This window comes from Mus caroli, unplaced genomic scaffold (genome assembly GCF_978045245.1).
Source record: "Mus caroli unplaced genomic scaffold, Mus_caroli_1 scaffold_6, whole genome shotgun sequence".
NCBI lineage: Eukaryota > Metazoa > Chordata > Mammalia > Rodentia > Muridae > Mus > Mus caroli.
In genome coordinates, this window is record NW_028227261.1 from 92,370,689 (window position 1) to 92,393,007 (window position 22,319).

Here is a 22,319-nt window from a genome sequence, read left to right on the forward strand (position 1 = left end):
AGACCAGAGAGCTGAGTTCATGCCTGGCCTTCCTCAGGATCTTTCTTGGTCTCCTTCTCCAGCTTAAGCTGCTTCTTTTCCTGTTCACTGCACCTGTCCTGGAAGATATCAAGGAGGAGAGCAGAGTGAGTAAGCCAGGGCTGGTGGCACACACCAGGGTTGGTGAATACAGAGGCAGGGGGATTGCTATGAGTTGCAGTAGGGTAGCCTAGGCTGCAAGGTTAGATGCAAAAACAAAACAAAACAGAACAAACAGGACAGAACAAAACAACTGGCATGGTAGGTAAGCCTGAGGGGCAGCTTGAAGTCAACCCAGCCTTAACCAAAGCCCATGAGAGAATGATAGAAGAGGACATAGCCCACAGGCGTCCTCTCACATCCACACATGTCTTATAGCATGCTTGTTTACCCACACAGTCACACATGCACACACACTAGCTATGAATACACCTATTGTAAGGTGGGTTGGGGGAAGTACTGTTGTTGGCCACAGTGGCATGGTAGTGTCAACCAGCTGTACCTTAGGTCTACCATGGCTCCCCTGCAGTGTCAGAACAGTGGTTCTCAGCCTTCCTAATAATGCAAAATTTTAACGCGTTTTCTTGTGTTGTGGTGACCACCGACCATGTTTTCATTGCTACTTCATAACTGTGGTTTGGCTACTAGTATGTGACGTGCAGGACTTCTGACATCTACAGGTTGAGACCCATCCTTGAGAACCACTAGTCTAGGGTAAGTCGTTCCTCATCTCTGAACTCCAGCTTCTTCACCCCATTGAGTGTGAGCAGAACCCCCCAAAGGGCAGGCATTATCTAAACACTTCTGCCCACAGGTGCAGGGTGAGTCTACTGGACCCACTGGTTGTGGGGTGGCGAAGCCATGTTGTGAAATGGCTAAATGGCAGTGTCTGTATGCAGGCACCTCCCCCTGGGAATTTGGGAGCTGGTGATGCCAGGAAAGGCTCAGGTAACTAGAGAATGATGTTACAAAAGTATTTTTGTATCTCGAACTACATGCAAGGTGATCGTTTGATCCCATGGCTTCGCCTGGGTGAAAAACAAAACTGATGTGGCCTCTCCCTCAGCACAAGTGTAGACCGGACATCAAGGAGTCTCAGTGTGGGTCATCCCTGCCTATCAAAGCCATCGGGGTTGCTAGAGTTGGGGTGGCATGGAAGATGTCAATCAAAACTCCTGCTTGGATAGGTAGTGAATATGAAGGGAGAAACCTGGCACCCTGGCACTGGCTGTCCCTCAGTGACCCCTCCTGATCTTCCTCTTATCCTCCACCAGCTTTCCAGGATCTCCTACTTAACCTCACCCACCTCAGGCTCACTGCCCATCTAGGATCTCTGTGAATCTCAGCTCTCACAGAAGGCAGGAGAGTTCTTAACAGCAAGATACCTGCCTCGCTGAGCTGCCTTAACCGGAAGCTTGCCCTCTCTGAGCCTCTAGAGTCACTGACACTGGGAGCACTGCTGAGGTGGTAACATACAGCCTCCTCATTTACCTTTTTCCAGTCAATAAATATGATTTCTGATTCATCCATGCCCACGTGTATGACAGTCTTCTGGAATACTTCCCGCAGCTCCAGGGTCATATCTGGCTTTCTAGCTGCAAGGGAGAAGGGATCCAAGGTTATGCTGGGTAAGGGTCCAGCAGATGGGAGGCCAGGTAGGAATGTGGGATGTGGGTGGGCGACCAAGTGTAAGGCCCAGTTGAGCTGGACTAGGGATGAGAGGACCCTACCACTCAGGGACAGTCCCCGTTTCTTCTCATCCTTCAGGCCAAAGAAAAGCATGATGGCCCCATGTTTCTTTAGCACTATCAGGTGGGCAAGGGCTTCTACTCCTCCTTCTGTAGGAGGAAGGGCTTTGTGAGTCAGTAGAATGATCCTGTAGTCTTATCCCCAAGGGAAGGAAGCACATAGCTATGCATAATCGCCTCGGGATCCCCGAGGCTGCCATGTGCTCAGCCTCTGTTGGATGCAAGCCTCACTTCCCATTCTTTATAAGTATGGAATGGCTGGCCCCTTGGTGGTGTGGTGGTGGGGCATAGTTAACACTTCCCCTTAAACATCAAAACATCTGCTTAGGGACAATTAAAAGCTAACCAGTGTCTGATCTGGCCCACCAGCATTGGGTTGTTCTCCTCCATGCTGTCGCTGGTGACCTGTGGGTGTGGCTAAAGTCACTGGTTTCCCAACCCATGGCTTTCCACTCTGAGGTCACGAAGGGTCATAAAGAATGGTCAAAACAAGTCTGGCCTGGCAGCTGGACTCCAGCTTGAAATCTACTTCCACTTACAAGCCCCAGAGAGTGACTTCACAGACCAAAGTGCCCTGTTCTGCTGTCCCCTCAGAACTGGCAATACCCTCCCAGAAAGCAGTGAGTTCACACCTTCACCATACTTGAAGAGGGTCCCATTCTCTCTCTGGAATCCCAGAAGGTTGGAGTTATAGACACAGTGGTCATCTCTAAAAAGCAAAGAGAGAGTGGACAACCGAGGAAGAGGTGATTTGACTAGCCCAGGGTAGGAAGGGGGCAAGAGGCAAGACAGCTGTCCCCATTCCTGAAAGTGGGTGGGGAGGCCAGGCAGAGCCAGTTTGCTCAGGTCTCTAGGCATCTGGGAGTGGAAGCCAGGGCCAGGGTGGGTTGGATGTTACAAGGACTCACTTGGTATGATACTCTTGAATCTCCATCGAGTCTTCAAGTTGGGGATAAGGTAAAAACATAGTCTGTACCTTTTGAATTTCCTGCCTGTAATCAGGGTTTGAGTCAGCCGCACCAATGAAAATCCATTTGCCAGATAGCCGGGGAGAAGCAGGCACACAGATGAGCAGGGCTTGTAGTGAGGACCTTGACATTCATTCCTGATGAGGGGCAGGCTAGCTATGGCTACTGAACCATACACAGGAAGACTGAAGCTCCAACTCAAAACTCAGCCATCCCACCCCTCTGTCCCCAGCTGAGAGACCTGAGTGATGCTTCTGGGTTTGGAGGCAGGGGAATGCCATCAGGGTCTCCAGGAAAGGGAAGGGCAGTAACAGGAGCCCAGAGATGAACATAGACATCAGGGAAGGGAAAGCCCAGAGCAAAGAATAGCCACCATCAGTGCCCATGTCAAGGTCCCGGACAGGCACTTACCCAGCTCAGGGTCTCATTGTTGATAGGTTTGCCTATGTTGATGTTGGCATGTTCTGGGTTCTGAGCTTCCAACAGCAGCAGGAGGCTCAACATCACAAGAACTGTGTGTAGCTCCATGCTGACGGCACTCAGAGGCACCAGTGCTGGGAAGAGATAACTGGTGCCTGGAGGGTGCAGTGACTTTTATAACAGGATGTGGGGAGGGCATGTGACTGCAGCCAGGGGCTGTAGAGCAGTGCCACAAACTCACCAGCACTTGATAAATGTCTTGCCCCAAATGTTCCCTCAAGCCAGGTTTGTGCAGCTCCCTCAGTCAGCTGGCTGTGACACTGGCTTCTGCCCTACACCAGAGTGGCTGATTCATGGTCAAGGTAGGTAAAGGGCTAGCCTGATGATACTTAGGTCCCAGACAGCGGTCCCCTTCCTCTCTTATCCCATGAAGCTGCCTAACAGGAGTGAAACCTACACAATCATCAACTCCACCCCCCCGAAGCGTGATAAGAAGGGGTCCCAGGTCAGGGTTCATAGTGAACATAGAAGACACTTAGGGGCTCAAGTTGAGGGCCAAGAATAAAGATGGATGGTTTTCAAAGGAGTGTGATGTTCCTGCGGACTCCTACCCAGCCCTGAAAGTAGCCAAGTGCCCAAAAGGGGTGAATCTGAGTTGACCATCTATTTCAGCAAAGCTCCCAGTATCTACAGCAGGAAAGGATCTGCCTAGGATAGTGTGTGCCCAACCCAGGGTCTGTGCCCAGCATCCAGTCAATATCTGGTTCTAGTTCCTACCTGATCTTTGTCTACATAATGAACAATCTCTAGAAGTATTGCAGGGACAGGCCTGGTGACTCCCGCTGAGGCACAGAGACATTGCTGGGAGCTTGAGATCACAGTGAGCTGCTTCAAAACATCAATACAGCAAACGTGTTAGAACACGCTCACAGTGTCATGATCTATTTCACTCTGTCCCTTCCTCTCTCTCTCTCTCTCTCTCACACACACACACACACAGAGAAACACACACACACACACACACACTCACACTTGCACCCACTAGCAAATTTAAAAATCTCTTTTTGTTATAAAACAAATGAAGAAAAACAATAAACTTAAGATAGGGAAAAGAAATCCCCAAAGCTTCCTGTGGCTGTGCTGTGTATCCAGAGCCTGTGGATTCTAAAGGTGAGGGTGCAGGCAGGGAAGTGGACATCCAGCTAAGGTCTCCCCCAGGGTACTTGCTGCATACCATTCCAGAGTCTGCCCAGGCTTCTGCTCACATCTGCCTCCCCTGCTTCTCCTGTCCTTTGCCTGCAGAGGCCAGATGAGCAAGGCCTGTGTGAATTCCCAGGCCAGAAACTGGGAGACACTCAGCAGGAAGTGTGTGACAAAGCCCCAGGCCAGAGTCTCCTTCCAGAGACTTCCATAGCACCCTATGCATGTGGCCAGCTTGACTCTGGGCATGCATGTGGCAGCAACTGTGATTCATTCTGCCCCAGTGCATTGACAGACAGAGCAGGGTACCTTTCCTTGTTCTGTGACAAAAAAGCTGACAAAAGCTAATGACAGGGGCCTCCTGTGTGAGGAGGGACACAGTCCACCATGACACACTGCATCCAGTCGGAACAGCCATAAGCTTAGCAGGCAGAGATGATTTGTGTTTGCTCAGCTTGCTTTCTGCTTTTGGTTAAGTGGGGGACCCCAGCCCGAGGAATGGCGCTGCCTACAGTGAGGGTGGCGGCTCTCTTTGGAAATGTTCTCACAGACACACATGGAGTATATCCCCTAGGGGGCTGCCAATCCGGTCAAGTGTAAAGATGATCTCAGACCCTGTCTTTGCCACTGAGTGGACCGTGCCTCAGGAACTCCAGTCACAATTGTGCAATCGATGTCAGCTGGCCTCTAGGGAAGCAGTGTCATCTCACAGTGTCCCCCATGGACACACCGAGGAGTCTTCCTGCGGCCACCCAGACTGTCTATGGCCTAAGTCTACCATGTTGACTAGCCTTTGTTTTTTATACTGTGACCCTGTTAGCATCGACATGAATCTTCTTCCCTTTCATTTACCCCTTCCAGTGATTAGAGTGGCACTTCTGAAGTGAAGGCACCTGTGACAGGAACTGTTTCACCTCTGTTCCCTTCCCCCACTCACTGCTGCTTGGGTCTCCTGCCTTGTGTTCCCCAACTGTGCCCTAGGGATTCTAGGAAGAGCATAGGGTTCTGTCAGTTCCTTCTAGCCTGACTCAGATGCCCCTTCCAGGGAGCCCTCTTAGATTCCCTGGGCAGGGCCTCTTGGACTTTGCTAAGGCTCCACTCAAGACTCTCCACAATGGGAGGGAAAAAGGGAGGGAGGGAGGGATGGAGGGAGCAAAGAAATGATATTGACTGTGTCAGCAAACCTTTATTGTTGCAGAGACAGAATCAAAGTACACAGGAGGGGATGGGGTTTGGTGAGCCTGGGGACAGCCCACAGAGTTCAGAGAGCTGAGTTCATGCCTGGCCTTCCTCCGGATCTTTCTTGGTTTCCTTCCCCAACTCAAGCTGCTGCTTCTCCTGCTGACCACACTTATCCTGGAAGATATCAGGGAAGAGAGCAGAGTGAGTAAGCCAGGGGTGGTAGCACACACCAGGGTTGGGGAAAACCGAGACAGGAGGATTGCTATGAGTTGCAGTAGGGTAGCCTGGATTGCAAGGTTAGATGCAAAAACAAAAGAAAACAGAACAAACAGGTCAGAAGAAAAAAAAAAACTCAGCATGGTAGGTAAGCCTGAGGGGCAGCTTGAAGTCATCCAGCCTTAACCAGAGCCCAGGAGAGAATGGTAGAAGAGGACATAGCCCACAGGTGTCCTCTGACATCTACACATGTCTTATAACATGCTTGTGTACCCACACAGTCACACATGCACACACACTAGCTATGAATACACATATATTAATGGGGGGGGGGAGTACTGTTGTTGGCCACAATGGCATGATAGTGTTGTCAACCAGATGTGTCTTAGATCAACCATGGCTCCCCTGCAGTGTCAGAACAGTGGTTCTCAACCTTCCAAATAATGCAAAACTTTAACACAGTTTCTTGTGTTGTGGTGACCCCCCCAAACATGATTTCATTGCTACTTCATAACTGTACTTATTCTACTTTTATAAATTATAAATATCTGACGTGCAGGACATCTGACATACAGGTTGAGACCCACCATTGAGAACCACTAGTCTAGGGTAAGTTGTTCCTCATCTCTGAGCTCCGGCTTCTTCACCCCATTGAGTGTGAGCAGAATTCCCCAAAGGGCAGGCATTATCTAAACACTTCTGCCAAAGGGGCAGGGTGAGTCTACTGGACCCACTGGTTGGGGGGTGGTGAAGTCATGCTGTGAAATGGCTAAATGGCAGTGTCTATATGCAGGCACCTCCCCCTGGGAATCTGGGAGCTGGTGATGCCAGGAAAGGCTCAGGTGACCAGAGAATGGAGAATGGAGTCACAAAAGTATTGAGTATCTCTTGAACTACATGCAAGCTGATTGGTTGACCCCATGGCTTCGCCTGGTTGAAAGCCTAGGTTGATGTGGCCTCTCCCACCTCACAAGTGTAGACAGAACATCAAGAGGTCTCGGCATGGGTCATCCCTGCTTATCAAGTCATTGGGCTTGCTGGAGTTGGCATGGCATGGAAGATGTCAATCAAAACTCCTGCTTGGATAGGTAGTGCATATGAAGGGCAGGGACAAACCTGGGACCCTGGCACCGGCTGTTCCATCAATGACCACTCCTGGTCTTCCCCTTATCCTCCACCAGCTTTCCAGGATATCTAATAAACCTCACCTGCCCATCTAGGATCTCTGTGAATCTCAGGGGTCACATTAGGCAGTAGTGTTCTTAACAAGATATCTCCCACGCTGAGCTGCCTTAACCAAAAGCTCGCCCTCTCTGAGCCTGTAGGGTCACTGACAATGGGAGCATTGCTGGGGTGGTATTGTACAGGCTCTTCATTTACCTTTTTCCAGTCAACAAATATGATTTCTGATTCATCCATGCCCACGTGTTTGACAGCCTTCTGGAATACTTCCCGCAGCTCCAGGGGGATATCTGGCTTTTTGGCTGCAAATTAGAAGGGAGTATGTTTTGTTGGGTATGTGTCCTGCAGAAGGGTGGCCAGGTAGGGATGTGGGATGTGGGTGGATGACCAGCAGTAAAGCCCAGTGGATTTGGGGACCTCAGCTCTGAGGTGCATACCATAAAGAGACAGTCCCCGTTTCTTCTCATCCTTCAGATCAAAGGCAAGCATAAAGGCCCCATGTTTCTTCAGCACTATCAGGTGGGCAAAGGTTTCTACTCCCCCTTCTGTAGGAGGAAGGCCTTTGTGAGTCACTAGAATGATGCTGTAGTCTTATCCCCAAGAGAAGGAAGAACATAGCTATGGGCAAATGCCTGGGGCTGCCATGTTTTCAGACTCTGCTGGATGCAAGCCTCACTTCTCATTCTTCATAGATATGGAATGGCTGGGGCCTCGGAAAGGTCCCTTGGTATGTGGTGGAGGGGCATAGTTAACACTTTCCCATAAACATTATAACATCTGCTTAGGGACAATTGAAAGCTAAGCAGTGTCTGATCTGGCCCACAAGCATTGGGTTGCCCTTCTCAGTGCTGTCCATGGTGACCTGGGAGTGTGGCTGAAGTCACTGGCTTCCCAGCCCATGGGTGTCCCCTCTAAGTTCACAAAGGATCATAAACAATGGTCAAAGCAAGTCTGGCCTGGCAGCTGGACTCCAGTTTGAAATCTGCTTCCACTTACAAGCCTCAGAGAGAGACTTCACAGACCTCTCTGCCTGGTTCTTCTTCCCCATCAGACCCTGTCAATACCCTTGCAGAAAGCAGTGAGTTCACACCCTCACCATACTTGGAGAAGGTCCCATTCTCTCTCTGGAATCCCAGATGGGTGGAGTTATAGACACACTGGTCACCTCTAGAAAGCAAAGAGAATGTGGAGACCTGAGGACAAGTTGATGTGAACAGACAAGGGAGGGGAGTGGCAAGAGGCAGGTAGACAAGACAGCTGTGCCCATTCCAGAAGGTGGGTGGGGAAGCCAGGAAGAGCTTGTTTGCTCAGGACTCTAGGCATCCAGGGATGGAGGCCAGGGCCAGGGTGGGCTGGCTGTTACAAGGACTCACATGGTCAGAGACTCCCGAAGCTTTATCATGTCATTCATCAAGTTGGGGGTAAGGTAAAAAAACACTGTCAGCGTCCTTTGCATTGCCTGATGGTACTTGGGGTTTCGGAAAGCTGCACCCATGAAAAACCATTTGTCAGAGAGCTGGGGAGAAGCAGGCACACAGATGAGCAGGGCTTGTAGTATGAACATTGGTAGTCGACAGTAATGAGGGGCAAGCAAGCAATGGCTTCTGAAACATACATGGGAAGACTGAAGCTCCAATGGGCAACTCAAAACTCAGCCATGCTACTGCTCTGTCCCCTGCTGAGAGACCTCAGAGTGATGCTTCTGGGTTTGGAGGCAGGGGGATGCCACCAGGGTATCCAGGAGAAGAAAGGGTGGTACCAGGAGCCCAGAGATGAAAACAGACATCAGAGAAAGGAAAGCCCAGAGTAAAGAGTAGCCTCCAACAGTGCTCAGGTCTAGGCCCTGGGCAGGCACTTACCCAGGTCAGGGTCTCATTAGTGATAGGTTCGCCTATAGTGATGTTGATAGATTCTGAGCTGGATGGATTCTGGATGTTCTGGATTCTGAGCTGGATGGATTCTGGATGTTCTGGATTCTGAGCTTCCAACAGTGGCAGGAGGCTCAACATGACAAGAACCGTTAACAGCACCATGCTGAGGGCACTCAGAGGCACCAGGCCTGGGAAGAGATAACTGGTGCCTGGAGGGTGCAGTGGCTTTTATAAACAGGATGTGGGGAGGGCATGGGACTGCAGCCAGGGGCTGTAGAGCCATGGCACAATCTCCCCAGCACTTGGGAAATGTCTTGCACAAAATGTTCCCTCAAGCCAGGTTTGTGCAGATCCCTCAGCCTGCTGGCCTTTACACAGGCTCCTGCCCTCCACCAGAGTGGCTGATTCATGGTCAAGGTGGCTACAGGGCTAGCCTGATGATACTTAGGTCCTGGACAGGGGTCCCATTTTTCTCTTATCCCATGAAGCTGACTAGCAGGAGTGAAACCTACACATACATCAACCTCCCAAGGGTGCTATGAATGGGTCCCAGGTCAGAGTTAATAGTGAACTTAGAAGACACTTAGGGGCTCAAGTTGAGGGCCAAAAACAAAGACGGATTAAGTTTCAAAGAAGTGTGATGTTCCTGGTGACCCCTACCAGCCTAGAGGCAGCCAAATGCCCAACAAAGTGTTGTGAATTTGAGCAGCACACTGAGTTCAGCAAAGCTCCCAGTATCTACAGCAGGAAAGGATCTGCCTAGCGTAGTGTATGTCCAATCCAGGATCTGTGACCAGCATGCAGTCAATATCTGGTTCTAGTTCCTGCCTGATCTTTGTCTACATAATGAACACTCTGGAAAAGTATTGCAGGGACAGGCCTGGTGACTCCCGCTGAGGCACAGAGACATTGCTGGGAGCTTGAGATTACAGTGAGCTGCTTCAAAACATCAATAGCAGCAAACGTGTTAGAACACGCTCACAGTGTCGTGATCTATTTCACTAACACACACACATATACTCACACACTCACATTCTGGCAAACTTAAAAATCTATTTTTGTTATAAGAGCTAATGAAGAAAAATGATTAACTTAAGAAAGGGAAAAGAAGGAGCCAGGCATGGTGGCACACGCCTTTAATCCCAGCACTCAGAAGGCAGAAGCAGGAGGATTTCTGAGTTCTAGGCTAGCATGGTCTACAAAGTGAGTTCCAGGACAGCCAGGGCTATACAGAGAAACCCTGAAGCTGGAAAGAACCCAGATGCCCCTCAACAGAGGAATGGATACAGAAATTATGGTACATTTACACAATGGAGTACTACTCAGCTATTAAAAAGAATGAATTTATGAAATTCCTAGCCAAATGGATGGACCTGGAGGGCATCATCTTGAGTGAGGTAACACAATCACAAAGGAACTCACACAATATGTATTCACTGATAAGTGGATATTAGCCCAAAACTTAGGATACCCAAGATATAAGATACAATTTGCTAAACGCATGAAACTCAAGAAGAATGAAGACCAAAGTGTGGACACTATGCCCCTTCTTAGAATTGGGAACAAAACACCCATGGAAGGAGTTACAGAGACAAAGTTTGGAGCTGTGATGAAAGGATGGACCATCTAGAGACTGCCATATCGAGGGATCCATCCCATAATCAGCTTCCAAATGCTGACACCATTGCATACACTAGCAAGATTTTGCTGAACGGACCCAGATATAGCGGTCTCTTGTGATACTATGCCGGGGCCTGGCAAACACAGAAGTGGATGAGCACAGTCAGCTATTGGATGGATCACAGGGTTCCCAATGGAGAAGCTAGAGAAAGTACCCAAGGAGTTAAAGGGATCTGCAACCCTATAGGGGGAACAACATGATAAACTAACCAGAACCCCGGAGCTCTTGTCTCTAGCTGCATATGTATCGAAAGATGGCCTAGTCGGCCATCACTGGAAAGAGAGGCCCATTGGACTTGCAAACTTTATATGCCCCAATACAGGGGAATGCCAGGGCCAAAAGAATGGGAATGGGTGGGTAGGGAAGTGGGGGGGGGTATGGGGGACTTTTGGGATAGCATTGGAAATGTAACTGAGGAAAATACATATTAAAAAATATTAAAAATTAAAAAAAAAGAAAAACCAAAAAAAAAAAAAAGAAGTCTTCAAAGCTACCTTTGTGTGCTGTATATCCAGAGCCTGTGGATTCTAAGAGCGAGGGTGCAGACAGGGAAGTGGACACCCAGCTAAGGTCTCCCCAGGGTACTTGCTGCATACCATTCCAGAATCTGCCCATCCTTTTGCTGACATCTGCCTCTCCTGTTTCTCCTGTCCTTTGCCTGGAGAGGCCAGATGAGCAAGGCCTGTCATGAATTTCGAGGCCAGAAACAGTGGGAGACACTCAGCAGGAAGTGTGTGACAAAGCCCCAGGCTAGAGTTTCCTTGCAGAGACTTCCATGGCACCCTATGCCTGTGGCCAGCTTGACTCTGGGCATGTATGTGACAGTGACTGTGACTTACTGTGCCCCAGTGCATTGACAGAAAGAGCAGGGTGCTGCATCAGGTGCCTTTCCCAGTTCTGTGACAAAAGAGCTAACAATGGTTAATGATGGTGGGCTTGGGGATGTGGAGGTACACAGCCCACCATGTCACACTGCATCCAGTCGCAACAGCCATAAGCTTAGCAGGAATAGATGATCTGTGTTTGCTCAGCTTGTTTTCTGCTTTTGGTTATGTGGAGGATCCCAGCCCAAGGAATGGCACTGCCTACAGTCAAGGTGGTGGCTCTCTCTGGAAATGTCCTCACAGACAAACATGGAGTACATCCCCTAGGGGACTGCCAATCCAGTCAAGTGTAAAGATGATCTCAGACACTGTCTTTGCCATCGAGTGGACTGAGACTCAGAAACTCCGGTCACAGTTGAGCAATGGATGTCAGATGGCCTCTAGGGAAGCAGTGTCATCTCACAGTGTTCCTCATGGGCACCCTGAGGAGTCTTCCTGGGGACATCCAGACCCTTTAACTGAGGCCTAAGTCTCCCGTGCCACCTAACCTTGGCCTTTTATACTGTGACCATGTTAGCATCAACCTGCACCTTCCTGCCCCCCAGTCACCTCCCTTCCAGTGATTAGAGTTGCACTTCTAAAGTGAAGGCACCTGTGACAGGATCTGCACACCTGCGCCCACCCGCCCCCACACTGCTGCTTCGGTTTCCTGCCTTGTCTTCCCCAACTGTGCCCTAAAGTATTTGGGGATTCTAGGAAGAGCATCGGGTTCTGTCAGTTACTTCTAGTCTGACTCAGATGCCCCTTCCAGGAAGCCCTCTCAGATTCCCTGGGCAGGGCTTCTTGGACTTAGCTAAGGCTCCATTCAGGCCTCTCTCCAGGTAGGGAGAGAGGGACGGAGAGATGGAAGGAGGGAGGGAGGGAGGAAGTAAGGGAAAAGAAGGGAGCAAAGATATGATATTAACTGTTTCAGCAAATCTTTATTGTTGCAGAGACAGAATCAAAGTGTACAGGAGGGGGTGGGGTTTGGTGAGCCTGGGGACAGCCCACGGAGTTCAGAGCTGAGTTCATGCCTGGCCTTCCTCAGGATCTTTCTTGGTCTCCTTCCCCAACTCAAGCTGCTTCTTCTCCTGCTGACCGCACCTATCCTGGAAGATATCAGGGAGGAGAGCAGAGTGAGTAAGCCAGGGGTGGTGGCACACACCAGGGTTGGGGAATACTGAGGCTGGAGGATTGCTATGAGTTGTAGCAGGGTAGCCTGGGCTGCAAGGTTAAATGCAAAAACAAAACAATATAGAACAAACAGGACAGAAAAAAACTTGTCATGGTAGGTAAGCCTTAGGGTCAGCTAAGTCAATCCAGCCTTAACCAGAGCCTATGAGAGAATGGTAGAAGAGGACATAGCCCACAGGTGTCCTCTGACATCTACACATGTCTTATAATATGCTTGTGTAAATCTTTTCATAGCTAATACACATATTAGCTATGAATACTCATACTTTAATGTAGGGAGAAGTCCTGCTGTTGTCCACAATTTTAGGGTAGTGTCAACCAGCTGTATCTTAGATCTACCATGGAACCCTGCAGTGTCAGAACAGTGGTTCTCAGGCTTCCTAATAATGTAAAACTTGAACACGGTTTCTTGGGTTGTGGTGACCCCCAAACCATGTTTTCATTGCTACTTCATAAATGTAATTAGGCTACTGTTATAAATCATAAGTATGTGATGCGCAGGACATCTGACATACAGTTTGAGACCCATCCTTGAGAATCAGGTAAGTTGTTCCTCACCTCTGAGCTCTGGCTTATTCACCCCATTAAATGTAAGCAGATGCCCCAAATGGCAGGCATTATCTAAACACTTCTGTCCACAGGTGCAGGGTGAGTCTACTGGACCCACTGGTTGGGGGGTGAGGAAGTCAGGGTGTGAAATGGCTCAATGCCAGTGCTGTATGCAGGCCCCTCCCCCTGGGGCTGGTGATGCCAGGAAAGGCTCAGTTGACCAGAGAAAGGAAAATGGAGTCACAAAAGTATTGAGTATCTCGAACTACGTGCAAACTGATTGATTGATCCCATGGTTTGCCTGTGTGAAAGCCAAAGCTTATGTGGCCTCTCCTTCCTCACAAGTTTAGACAGAACATCAAGAGGTCTCCGCATGGGTCATCCCTGCCTATCAAGGAATTGTGCTTGCTGGAGTTGGCGTAGCATGGAAGATGTCAATCAAAACTCCTGCTTGGATAGGTAGTGAATATGAAGGGAGAAACCTGGCACCCTGGCACTGGATGTTCCCTCAGTGACCCCTCCTGATCTTCCTCTTATTCTCCACAAGCTTTCCAGTATCTCCTACTTAGCCTCACCCACCTGAGGCTCACTGCCCATCTAGGATCTCTGTGAATCTCAGCTGTCACAGAAGGCAGGAGAGTTCTTAACAGCAAGCTACCTGCCTCGCTGAGCTGCCTTAACGGGAAGCTTGCCTTCTCTGAGCCTCTAGGGTCACTGACAATGGGAGCACTGCTGGGGTGCTATCATACAGCCTCCTCATTTACCTTTTTCCTGTCGACAAATATGATTTCTGATTCATCCATGCCCACGTGTTTGACAGCCTTCTGGAATACTTCCCGCAGCTCCAGGGTGATATCTGGCTTTTTAGCTGCAAGGGAGAAGGGATCCAAGTTTATTCTGGGTAAGGGTCCAGCAGATGGGAGGCCAGATAGGAATGTGGGATGTGGGTGGGTAACCAAGAGTAGGGCCCAGGGGAGTTGGGGACCTCAGCTTTGAGGGTCCTACCCCAGAGAGTCAGCACCCTTTTCTTCTCATCCTTCAGGTTGAAGGCAAGGATGATGGCCCCATGTTTCTTCAGCACTATCAGGTGAGCAAAGCTTTTTCCTCCTTCTGCAGGAAAAAGACCTTTGTGAGTCACTAGAACGATGCTGTAGTCCCATCCCCAAGAGAAGGAAGCACATAGCTACGGACAAGTGCCTGGGGCTCCCTGGGGGGCTGACATGTGTTCAGCCTCTGCTGGATGCAAGCCTCACTTCCAATACATCATAGATATGGAATAGCTGGGGCCCTGGAAAGGGCCTTAAGTGTTTGTTGATGGGGCATAGTTAACACTTCCCCTTAAACATTAAAACATCTGCTTAGGGACAATTAAAATGTAAGAGTGTCTGATCTGTCCCACCAGCATCCAGTTACCCTCCTAGGTACTTTCCCTGGTGACATGGAGGTGTGGGTGAAGTCACTGTCTTCCCAACACATCGTTTTCCCCTCTGAGCTCACAAAGGGTCATAAACAACAGTCAAAGCAAGTCTGTCCTTGCTGCTGGACTCCGGTTTGAAATCTCCTTCAACTTGCAAGATCAGAGAGTGACTTCACAGACCTAACTGCCTATTCTGCTGACCCCTTCTACCCTTGTAATACCCTCCCAGAAAGCTGTGAGTCCACACCCTCACCATACAGGGAGAGGGCACCATTCTCTTTCTGGAATCCCAGATGGTTGGTGTAATATTCACACTGGTCACCTCTAAAAAGCAAAGAGAGAGTAGACAACTGTGGAAGAGGTAATCTGACTAGCCCAGGGAGGGGAGTCAGCAAGAGGTTTGTTGACAAGGCAGCTGTCCCCATTCCTGAAGGTGGTTGGAGAGGCGAGGCAGAGCCAGTTTGCTCAGTTCTATAGGCATGAAGGCCAGGGCAAGGGTGGGCTGGCAGTTAGAAGGACTCACAAGGTCTGATACTCCTGAATCTCCATCTTGTCTTTTATCAAATTGGGGGTAAGGTAAAGAAATACTGTCAGCTTCTCTTGAATTGACTGCTGCTGGAGCTCAGGATTTTGGGAAGCCGCACCAATGAGAAACCATTTGTCAGAGAGCTGGGGAGAAGCAGGCACACAGATGAGCAGGACTTGTAGTATGGAACCTCACATTCAGCCATGAAGAGGGACATGCAAGAGATGGCTTCTCAGCCAGACATGGGAAGACTGGGACCAGGAACCCATGGGCAGTTCAATATTCAGCCATCCTACTGCTCTGTCCCATGCTGAGAGAGACCTGAGTGATGCTTCTGGGTTTGGAGACAGGGGGATGCCACCAGGGTCTCCAGGAGAGGAAAGGGCAGTAACAGGAACCCTGAGATGAACACAGACATCAGAGAAGGGAAAGCCCAGAGGAAAGAGTAGCCTCCTACAGTGAACAGGTCCAGGCCCCGAGCAGGCACTTACCCAGCTCAGGGTCTCATTGTTGATAATAGGGTCACCTATGGTGATGTTGGCAAGTTCTGGGTTCTGAGCTTCCAACAGCAGCAGGAGACTCAACATGACAAGAGCCATGTGCAGTGCCATGCTGAGAACACTCAGAGACACCAGAGCTGGGAAGAGATAACTGGTGCCTGGAGGGTGCAGAGACTTTTATAAGAGGATGTGGGAAGGGCATGGGACTGCAGCCAGGGGCTGTGGAGCAGTGGGACAATCTCCCTAGAACTTGATAAATGTCTTGTACAAAATGTTCCCTCAAGCCAGCTTTGTGCAGATCCCTCGGCCCACTGATCCCTACACAGGATCTTGCCCTACACCAGAGTGCCTGATTCATGATCAAGGTGGGTACAGGGCTAGCCTGATGATACTTAGGTCCTAGACAGGGGTCCCATCCCTCTCTTATCCTATGAGGCTGCCCAGCAGGAGTGAAACCTACACACACATCAACCTCCCAAGGGTGCTATGAATGGGTCCCAGGTCAGAGTTAATAGTGAACTTAGAAGACACTTAGGGGCTCAAATTAAGGGCTAAGGACAAAGATGGAGTAGTTTCCAAAGGTGTGTGATGTTCCTGGGGACCCCTTCCCACCCTAGAGGCAGCCAAATGCCAAACAAAGAGGGGTGAATCTGAGTTGACCATCGAGTTCAGCAAAGCTCCCAGTATCTACAGCAGGAAAGGATCTGCCTAGGACAGTGTGTGCCCAACCCAGGGTCTGTGCGCAGCATCCAGTCAATATCTGGTTCTAGTTCCTGCCTGATCTTTGTCTACATAATGAACACTCTGGAAAAGTATTGCAGGGACAGGCCTGGTGATTCCTGCTGAGGCACAGAGACATTGCTGGGAGCTTGAGATTACAGTGAGCTGCTTGAAAACATCAATACAGCAAACGTGTTAGAACACTCTCACAGTGTCGTGATCTATTTCAGGAAAATCCACACAAATACACACTCACACACTGGCAGACTTAAAAATCAATTTTTGTTATAAGAGCTAATGAAGAAAAATAATGAACTTAAGAAAGGGAGAAGAAGTCTTCAAAGCTACCTCTGTGTGCTGTATATCCAGAGCCTGTGGATTCTAAGGGCGAGGGTGCAGGCAAGGAAGTGGACACCCAGCTAAGTCTCCCCCAGGGTACTTGCTGCATATTATTCAAAATCTGCCCAGAGGCTTCTGCTCACATCTGTCTCCCCTGCTTTTCCTGTCCTTTGCCTGGAGAGGCCAGATAAGCAAGGCCTGTCATGAATTCCCAGGCCAGAAACAGTGGGAGACACTTAGCAGGAAGTGTGTGACAAAGCCCCAGGCTAGAGTCTCCTTGCAGAGACTTCCATAGCATCCTATGCCTGTCACCAGCTTGATTCTGGGCATGCGTGTTGCAGCGACTGTGATTCACTCTGCCCCAGTGCATTGACAGAGCAGGGCACTGCATCAGATACCTTTCCCGGTGCTGTGACAAAACAAACAACAAACAAACAAACAAACAAACAAACACCTGACAAAAGCTAATGACAGGCCATCGTGGGTGAAGAGGACACAGTCTACCATGGCACACTGCATGCAGTTGGGACAGCCATAAGCTTAGCAAGCAGAGATGATCTGTGGGTGTTCAGCTTGTTTTCTGCTTTTAGTTAACTGGGGACCCCAGCCTGAAAAATGGTGCTGCCTACAGTCAGGGTGGCGGCTCTCTCTGGAAATGTCCTCACAGATACACATGGAGTACATCCCCTAGGGGACTGACAATCCAGTCAAGTGTAAAGATGATCTCAGACCCTGTCTTTTCCAGCGAGTGGACTGTGCCTCAGGATCTCCGGTCACAATTGTACAATCCATGTCAGCTGGCCTCTGGGGAAGCAGTGTCCCACATGGGCACCCTGAGCATTCAACCTGGGGACATCCAGACTCTAGTCCAGGTCTAAGTCTACAGTGCCGCCTAGCTTTGGTTTTTTACACAGTAGCTGTGTTACCATCAAATGAACCTTCCCCCCTCCCCAGTCAACTTTTTTTCAGTGATTAAAGTGGCACTTCTGAAGTGTAGTCCCCTGCGACAGGAACTGCACTCCTGCGTTCCCCTCCCCCTCTCACTGCTGCTTGGGTCTCCTGCCTTTTCTTCCCCAACTGTGCCCTAAAGTATTTGGGGATTCTAGGAAGAGCATTGGGTTCTGTCAGTTCCTTCTAGCCTGACTCAGATGTCACTTCCAGGAAGCCTTCTTAGATTCCCTGGGCAGGGCTTCTTGGACTTAACTCAGGCTCTACTCAGGACTCTCCATGAAGGAAGGGAAGGAGGGAGGGAGGGAGGGAGGAAGGGAGGGAGGAAGGGAGGGAGGGAGGGAGGAAGGGAGGGAGGGAGGGAGGGAGGGGAAAGAAGGAAACAAATATATGATATTGACTGTTTCAACAAACCTTTATTGTTGCAGAGACAGAATCAAAGTGCACAGGAGGGGGTGGGGTTTGGTGAGCCTGGGGACAGCCCATGGAGTTCAGAGAGCTGAGTTCATGCCTGGCCTTCCTCAGGATCTTTCTTGGTCTCCTTCTCCAACTCAAGCTGCTACATTTCCTGCTAACCACACTTATCCTAGATGATATCAGGGAGGAGAGCAGAGTGAGTAAGCCAGGGGTGGTGGCACACACCACGGTTGGGGAATACTGAGGCAGGAGAATTGCTATGAGTTGCAGCAGCGTAGCCTGGGCTGCAAGGTTAGATGCAAAAATAAAACAAAATAGAACAAACAGGACAGAAAAAAAACTGGGCATGGTAGGTAAGCCTGAGGGGCAGCTTGAAGTAAATCCAGCCTTAACCAGAGCCCATGAGAGAATGGTAGAAGAGGACATAGCCCACAGGTGTCCACCCGATCCATACATGTCTTGTAAAATACTTGTGTACCCACACAGTCACATATATACACGTACTAGCTATGAATCCACATATCTTAAGGTGGGTTGGGGGAAGTATTGTTGTTGGCCACAATGGCATTATAGTGTCAACCAGCTCTATCTTGGATCTACCATGGCTCCCCTGCAGTGTCAGAACAGTTTTCTCAGCCTTCCTAATATATGCAAAACTTTAACATGGTTTCTTGTGTTGTGGTGACCCCCCAACCATGTTTTCATTGCTACCTCATAAATGTAATTAGGCTACTGTTATAAATCATAAGAATATGACATGCAGGACATCTGACATACAGGTTGAGACCCATCCTTGAGAACCACTAGTTTAGGGTAAGTTGTCCCTCATCTCTGAGCTCCGGCTTATTCACCCCATTGAGTGTGAGCAGAACCCCCCAAATGGCAGGCATTATCTAACCACTTCTGTCCACAAGTGCAGCATGAGTCTACTGGACCCACTGCTTGGGGGGGGGGGACGACTCAGTGTGTGAAATGGCTTAATGGCAGCGTCTGTGTGCAGGTACTTCCCCCCTGGGAATCTGCAGGCTGGTGATGCCAGGAGAGGCTCAGGTGGCCAGAGAATGTAGAATGGAGTCACAAAAGTATTGAGTATCTCTTGAACTACATGTAAGCTGATTGGTTGATCCCATGGCTTCGCCTGGATGAAAGCCTAGGTTGATGTGGCCTCTCCTACTTCACAAGTGTAGACAGAACATCAAGAGGTCTCGGCATCGGTCATCCCTGCCTATCGAAGCTATTGGGCTTGCTGGAGTTGGGGTGGTATGGAAGATGTCAATCACAACTCCTGCTAGGATAGGTAGTGCATATAAAGGGCAGGGAAAAACCTGGGACCCTGGCACTGGCTGTTCCCTCAGTCACCCATCTTGGTCTTGCTCTTATCCTCCACAAGCTTTCCAGGATCTTCTACTTAACTTCACCCATCTCAGGCTCACTACCCATCTAGGATCTCTGTGACTCTCAGCTGTCACAGTAAGAAGGAGAGTTATTAATGGCAAGATACCTGCCTCGCTGAGCTGCCTTAATCAGAAGCTTGCCCTCTCTGAGCCTCTAGGGTCACTGACAATGGCAGCACTGCTGAGGTGGTATCATACAGCCTCCTCATTTACCTTTTTCCAATCAACAAATATGATTTCTGATTCATCCATGCCCACGTGTTTGACAGCCTTCTGGAATACTTCCCGCAGCTCCGGGGTGATATTTGGCTCTTTGGCTGCAAGAAAGAAGGTATCCACGGGTGTGCTGTGTAAGGGTCCAGAAGATGGGAGGCCAGGTAGTGATGTGGGATGTGGGTGGGTGACCAAGTGTAAGGCCCAGTGGAGTTGGGGACCTCAGCTGTGAGGTGCCTACCATAGAGAACCAGCACCCTTTTCTTCTCATCCTTCAGCAAAGAGGCCACCATGAAGGCCCCATGTTTCCTCATTGCTATCAGATGAGCAAAGGATTCTTCTCCTTGTACTGCAGAAGGAAGGCCTTTGTGAGTCACTAGAATGATGCTGTAGTTCCATCCTCAAGGCCTGGAAGCACAAGTGCCTGGGGATCCCTGGGGCTGCCATGTGCTCAGTCTCTGTTGGATGCCAAACTCACTCTCTTTCTTCAGAGATATGGAATGGCTGGGACCTTGGAAATGGCCTTTGGAGGTGTGTTGGTGGGGCATAGTTAACACTTTCCCTTAAACATTAAAGCTGCTTAGGGACAGTTAAAATGTAAGAGTGTATGATCTGTCCCACCAGCATTCAGTTGCCGTCCTCAGTGCTGTCCCTGGTGACATAGGGGTTGGCTGAAATCATGGCTTTCCAACCCCTGGGTTCCCCGTCTGAGCTCACAAGGGGTCATAAAGAATGATCAAAGCAAGTCTGTACTTGCAGGTGGACTCCGGTTTGAAATCTACGTCCACTTACAAGCCTCAGAGAGTGACTTCACAGACCTAACTGCCCTGTTCTGCTGCCACCTTGTACCCTTGCAATACTCTGCCAGAATGCCATGAGTTCCCACCCTCACCATGCAAGGATAGGGCTCCGTTCTCTCTCTGGAATTCCAGATAGTTGGTGTCATTTTCACACTGGCCACCTCTAAAAAGCAAAGAGAGAGTGGACAACTGATGGAGAGGTGATCTGACCAACCAAAGGAGGGGAGTGGGCAACAGGCAGGTATACAGCACAACTGTCCCCATTCCTGAAGGTGGGTGGGTATGCCAGGCAGAGCCAGTATGCTCAGGTCTCTAGACTTCCAGGAATGGAGGTCAGGGCAAGGGTGGGCTGGCAATTAGAAAGACTCACGTGGTGAAATACTCCTGAAATAACATCTTGTCTCTCATCAAGTTGAGTGTAAGGTAAAAATATTGTGTCTGTTTCTCTTGAATTATATGCTGGAGCTCAGGATTTCTGACAGCCACAGCAATGAGAAACCATTTGTCAACGAGCTGGGGAGAAGAAGGCACACAGATGAGCAGGGCTTGTAGTATGGAACTTCACATTCAGCTATGATGAGGAACATGCAAGAGATGGCTTCTCAGCCATACATGGGAAAACTGAAACCCCAGACCAGGAACCCATGGGAAGTTCAAAATTTAGCCATCCTACTGCTCTGTCCCATGCTGAGAGAGACCTGAGTGATGCTTCTGGGTTTGGAGACAGGGGGATGCCACCAGGTCTCCAGGAGAGGAAAGGGCAGTACCAGGAGCCCAGAGATGAACACAGACATCAGGGAAGGGAAAGCCCAGAGGAAAGAGTAACCTCCTACAGTGAACAGGTCCAGGTGCCAGGCAGACACTTACCCAGCCTAGGGTCTCATTGGTGATAGGTTCACCTATGGTGATGTTGGCATGTTCTGGGTTCTGAGCTTCCAACATCGGCAGGAGGCTCAACATGATAAGAACCGTGTGCAGTGCCATGCTGAGGGCACTCAGAAGCACCAGGCCTGGGAAGAGAAAATGGTTGGCTGGGGATGCAGTGGCTTTTATAAGAGGATGTGGGGAGGGCATGGGACTGCAGCCAGGGGCTGGAAAACCCTGGCACAATCTCCCCAGCACTTGGTAAATGTCTTGCACAAAATGTTCCCTCAAACCAGCTTTGTGCAGCCCCCTCAGCCCACTGGGCCCGACACAGGCTTCTGCCCTACACCAGAGTGGCTGATTCATGGTCAGGGTGCATACAGGGCTAGCCTGATGATACTTAGGTCCCAGACAGGGGTCCCACCCCTCTCTTATCCCATAAAGCTGCCTAGCAGGAGTGAAACCTACACATACATCAACCTCCCAAGGGTGTTATGAAGGGGTCACAGGTCAGGGTTCTTAGTGAACTTAGTAGACACTTAGGGGTTCATGTTGAGGGCCAAGAACTAAGATGGATTAATTTTCAAAGGAGTGTGATGTTCCTGGGGACCCCTACCCAGCCTAGAGGCAGACAAATTCCCAACAAAGATGGGTGAATCTGAGTAGAACATCTAGTTCAGCAAAGCTCCCAGTATCTACAGCAGGAAAGGATCTGCCTAGGACAGTGTGTGCCCAATCCAGGGTCTGTGCACAGCATCCAGTCAATATCTGGTTCTAGTTCCTGCCTAATCTTTGTCTACATAATGAACACTCTCGAAAAGTATTGCCAGGGACAGGCCTGGTGACTCCCGCTGAGGCACAGAGACATTGCTGGGAGCTTGAGATCACAGTGAGCTGCTTCAAAACATCAATATCATCTAATGTCACAGTGTCTTGATCTATTTCACTAAAATCCACACAAATACTCACACACTCACACAGTGGCCAACTTAAAAATCTAATTTTATAAGAGCTAATGAAGAAAAATAATGAACTTAAGAAAGGGAAAAGTCTTCAAAGCTACCTCTGTGTGCTGTGTATCCAGAGCCT

At 49.6% G+C, this 22,319-nt stretch overlaps 4 protein-coding genes across 6 annotated transcripts; all 4 read right to left on the reverse strand.

Moving 5' to 3' along the window:
• Positions 1-10: 10 nt before the first annotated feature.
• On the reverse strand, positions 11-3,262 carry LOC147004291 (alpha-1-acid glycoprotein 3-like). Of its 2 annotated transcripts, none has more exons than XM_021160145.2 (6): positions 3,148-3,262; positions 2,675-2,813; positions 2,405-2,475; positions 1,749-1,856; positions 1,510-1,613; positions 11-98 (listed from the first exon to the last, which is right to left on the reverse strand). In XM_021160145.2, the coding sequence occupies exons 1-6, from the start codon at positions 3,260-3,262 to the stop codon at positions 18-20; spliced, it is 618 nt and encodes a 205-aa protein (XP_021015804.2). In that variant the 3' UTR covers positions 11-17. The 2 variants fall into 2 exon arrangements, with proteins under 2 accessions (XP_021015804.2, XP_085694564.1); XM_085838438.1 differs by having other exon boundaries at positions 2,399-2,475.
• Positions 3,263-5,529: 2,267 nt separating this feature from the next.
• On the reverse strand, positions 5,530-8,986 carry LOC110292655 (alpha-1-acid glycoprotein 8-like). Its single transcript, XM_021160121.3, has 6 exons — positions 8,794-8,986; positions 8,308-8,450; positions 8,031-8,101; positions 7,372-7,479; positions 7,133-7,236; positions 5,530-5,710 (listed from the first exon to the last, which is right to left on the reverse strand). Exons 1-6 carry the CDS (start codon positions 8,965-8,967, stop codon positions 5,630-5,632), a joined length of 681 nt encoding a protein of 226 aa, XP_021015780.1. The 5' UTR covers positions 8,968-8,986; the 3' UTR covers positions 5,530-5,629.
• A 3,343-nt stretch (positions 8,987-12,329) lies between these two features.
• LOC110292656 (alpha-1-acid glycoprotein 8-like) lies at positions 12,330-15,646 on the reverse strand. 2 transcript variants are annotated; one of them, XM_021160122.3, is made up of 6 exons: positions 15,527-15,646; positions 15,033-15,178; positions 14,763-14,833; positions 14,098-14,202; positions 13,857-13,960; positions 12,330-12,458 (listed from the first exon to the last, which is right to left on the reverse strand). In XM_021160122.3, exons 1-6 carry the CDS (start codon positions 15,644-15,646, stop codon positions 12,378-12,380), a joined length of 627 nt encoding a protein of 208 aa, XP_021015781.1. In that variant the 3' UTR covers positions 12,330-12,377. The 2 variants fall into 2 exon arrangements, with proteins under 2 accessions (XP_021015781.1, XP_085694567.1); XM_085838441.1 differs by having other exon boundaries at positions 14,757-14,833.
• A 2,311-nt stretch (positions 15,647-17,957) lies between these two features.
• LOC110292657 (alpha-1-acid glycoprotein 8-like) lies at positions 17,958-21,359 on the reverse strand. Its single transcript, XM_021160123.3, is given in 6 exon segments — positions 17,958-18,128; positions 19,567-19,670; positions 19,808-19,915; positions 20,459-20,529; positions 20,737-20,879; positions 21,234-21,359. Coding segments are annotated over 6 exon segments (624 nt in total). The 5' UTR covers positions 21,351-21,359; the 3' UTR covers positions 17,958-18,047.
• Positions 21,360-22,319: the final 960 nt, after the last annotated feature.

What these genes read in the sequence shown, in the direction of transcription:
- LOC147004291 (XM_085838438.1), bottom strand. Translation starts at nt 3,262, where the DNA reads ATGGAGCTACACACAGTTCTTGTGATGTTGAGCCTCCTGCTGCTGTTG. An exon ending in CCTCTTCAAGTATGGTGAAG is followed by an intron (nt 1,857 to 2,398) that starts GTGTGAACTCAC and finishes TTCCTCCTACAG; the next exon opens with AAGGAGGAGTAGAAGCCCTT. An exon ending in TATTTATTGACTGGAAAAAG is followed by an intron (nt 99 to 1,509) that starts GTAAATGAGGAG and finishes GATATCTTCCAG; the next exon opens with GACAGGTGCAGTGAACAGGA.
- LOC110292655 (XM_021160121.3), bottom strand. Translation starts at nt 8,967, where the DNA reads ATGGTGCTGTTAACGGTTCTTGTCATGTTGAGCCTCCTGCCACTGTTG. An exon ending in CTAATGAGACCCTGACCTGG is followed by an intron (nt 8,451 to 8,793) that starts GTAAGTGCCTGC and finishes GCTTCTCCCCAG; the next exon opens with CTCTCTGACAAATGGTTTTT. An exon ending in ACGGGGACTGTCTCTTTATG is followed by an intron (nt 7,237 to 7,371) that starts GTATGCACCTCA and finishes TCTAATTTGCAG; the next exon opens with CCAAAAAGCCAGATATCCCC.
- LOC110292656 (XM_085838441.1), bottom strand. Translation starts at nt 15,646, where the DNA reads ATGGCACTGCACATGGCTCTTGTCATGTTGAGTCTCCTGCTGCTGTTG. An exon ending in ACAATGAGACCCTGAGCTGG is followed by an intron (nt 15,179 to 15,526) that starts GTAAGTGCCTGC and finishes GCTTCTCCCCAG; the next exon opens with CTCTCTGACAAATGGTTTCT. An exon ending in AAGGGTGCTGACTCTCTGGG is followed by an intron (nt 13,961 to 14,097) that starts GTAGGACCCTCA and finishes TCTCCCTTGCAG; the next exon opens with CTAAAAAGCCAGATATCACC.